At 36.5% G+C, this 1,262-nt stretch overlaps 1 protein-coding gene across 1 annotated transcript in view; it reads left to right on the plus strand.

Annotated features, from left to right (window-relative positions):
• LOC104811856 overlaps positions 1-640 on the plus strand; it is a 1,611-nt gene extending 971 nt beyond the window's left edge. Inside the window, exons 3-4 of the mRNA XM_010538705.2 lie at positions 1-88; positions 198-640. Coding sequence (XP_010537007.1) covers positions 1-88; positions 198-423 — 314 coding nt within the window. The 3' untranslated portion in view covers positions 424-640. The remainder of the gene's footprint in view (positions 89-197) is intronic.
• Positions 641-1,262: the final 622 nt, after the last annotated feature.

The following is a 1,262-nucleotide window of genomic DNA, read 5'->3' on the forward strand; positions in this document are numbered from 1 at the left end:
TGGTGCCCAGCCGATGCTTCTGTTGCGGCAAGCCTTTGCGTCCCGGTGGCTCTAGGGCAGGCGCCCTCGTCCTCTTCATCGTCTGCTGGTAACAAAAACCGTCACCCAATCATACATACGCATAAAAAATCGAAGACCCTTTTGGAAATATATAATAGGGATCTTGCAAGAAAATGAACTGAAATTTGAAAGGACAGGTTGTTCTTCGTGGTTGCGGAGATCTGTCTGCTAGCGGGATCGGTAGAGAACGCGTACCACACAAAGTACAGGACGATGTTCATGGACAACCCTCCCGATTGCCAGACTCTTCGGAAGGGCGTGTTCGGTGCAGGAGCTGCCTTCGTCTTCTTCACGGCCATTGCCTCTCAGTTTTACTACTTCTTCTACTCCAACGCCTTGGAAGCTTCTCTATCTCCCTATTAGCTTTATCAACGCGCTGGTTTTTTCTTTTCCCCACATTCTCTTTTGTTGTGTTCATCTTAATCAGTGTTTTACACATTGTTATTACAAGAATAATCGTGGGTTTTCCGGTTTGTTCATTGCTGTAGCTTGTGTAGTTACTTGTATAGATACTGTATTGATGATGATGTCTTGGAGATTTGCTCAATGTAATCACAAGTTTCCTTTCTTCTTGTTGATACTTGTATTGTAATGATGGTGATGATGATGATGGTGATGAACTGAGCCAAAGGCCCATTTAGTCCCAATTTATGAGACCCAAATATGTGCCAATTAGACTTTATGAGGCCCAAAGGCCCATTTATTCTTTTGTGCTACTATCAAATTCACTGCTAAATATAATTTTTATTTTTTTTAATTAAAATTTATAGTTTATAAGATATTATTGACCATGTGACATGGCACCTGCAGCATATGATCCTTGCCGGAAATTTTCACCAAGTTAGAGGGAACAAAATGAAGTGGGAGTTCAAAGAGGCAAGTAGACTCTTTTTTCTAAATATTTTTTATATTCTTAATATCCTTAATTTCATGGATATTTATCATTTTATCTTGCCCTAAAGTTCCAAATTAAAAATAACACTTTGGGTGCACTTGAACACTTTCTTGTCAAAGCATATTAATATCTTCAATATTTCATATATTTCTTTAAATTTGAAAATTTGAAACGATGACCTGCATTTAAATTTTGACGATCAAATATATTTGTAATAAAAAAATAATGGTTTTTTAAAACATTAAAACCTATATATGTGTATATTCAACTAATCTAATTAATTAAAGAACCAATTCTTGTATTATTT

This window comes from Tarenaya hassleriana, unplaced genomic scaffold (assembly GCF_000463585.1).
Source record: "Tarenaya hassleriana unplaced genomic scaffold, ASM46358v1 Cleome2, whole genome shotgun sequence".
In the NCBI taxonomy this organism is placed as follows: Eukaryota; Viridiplantae; Streptophyta; class Magnoliopsida; order Brassicales; family Cleomaceae; genus Tarenaya; species Tarenaya hassleriana.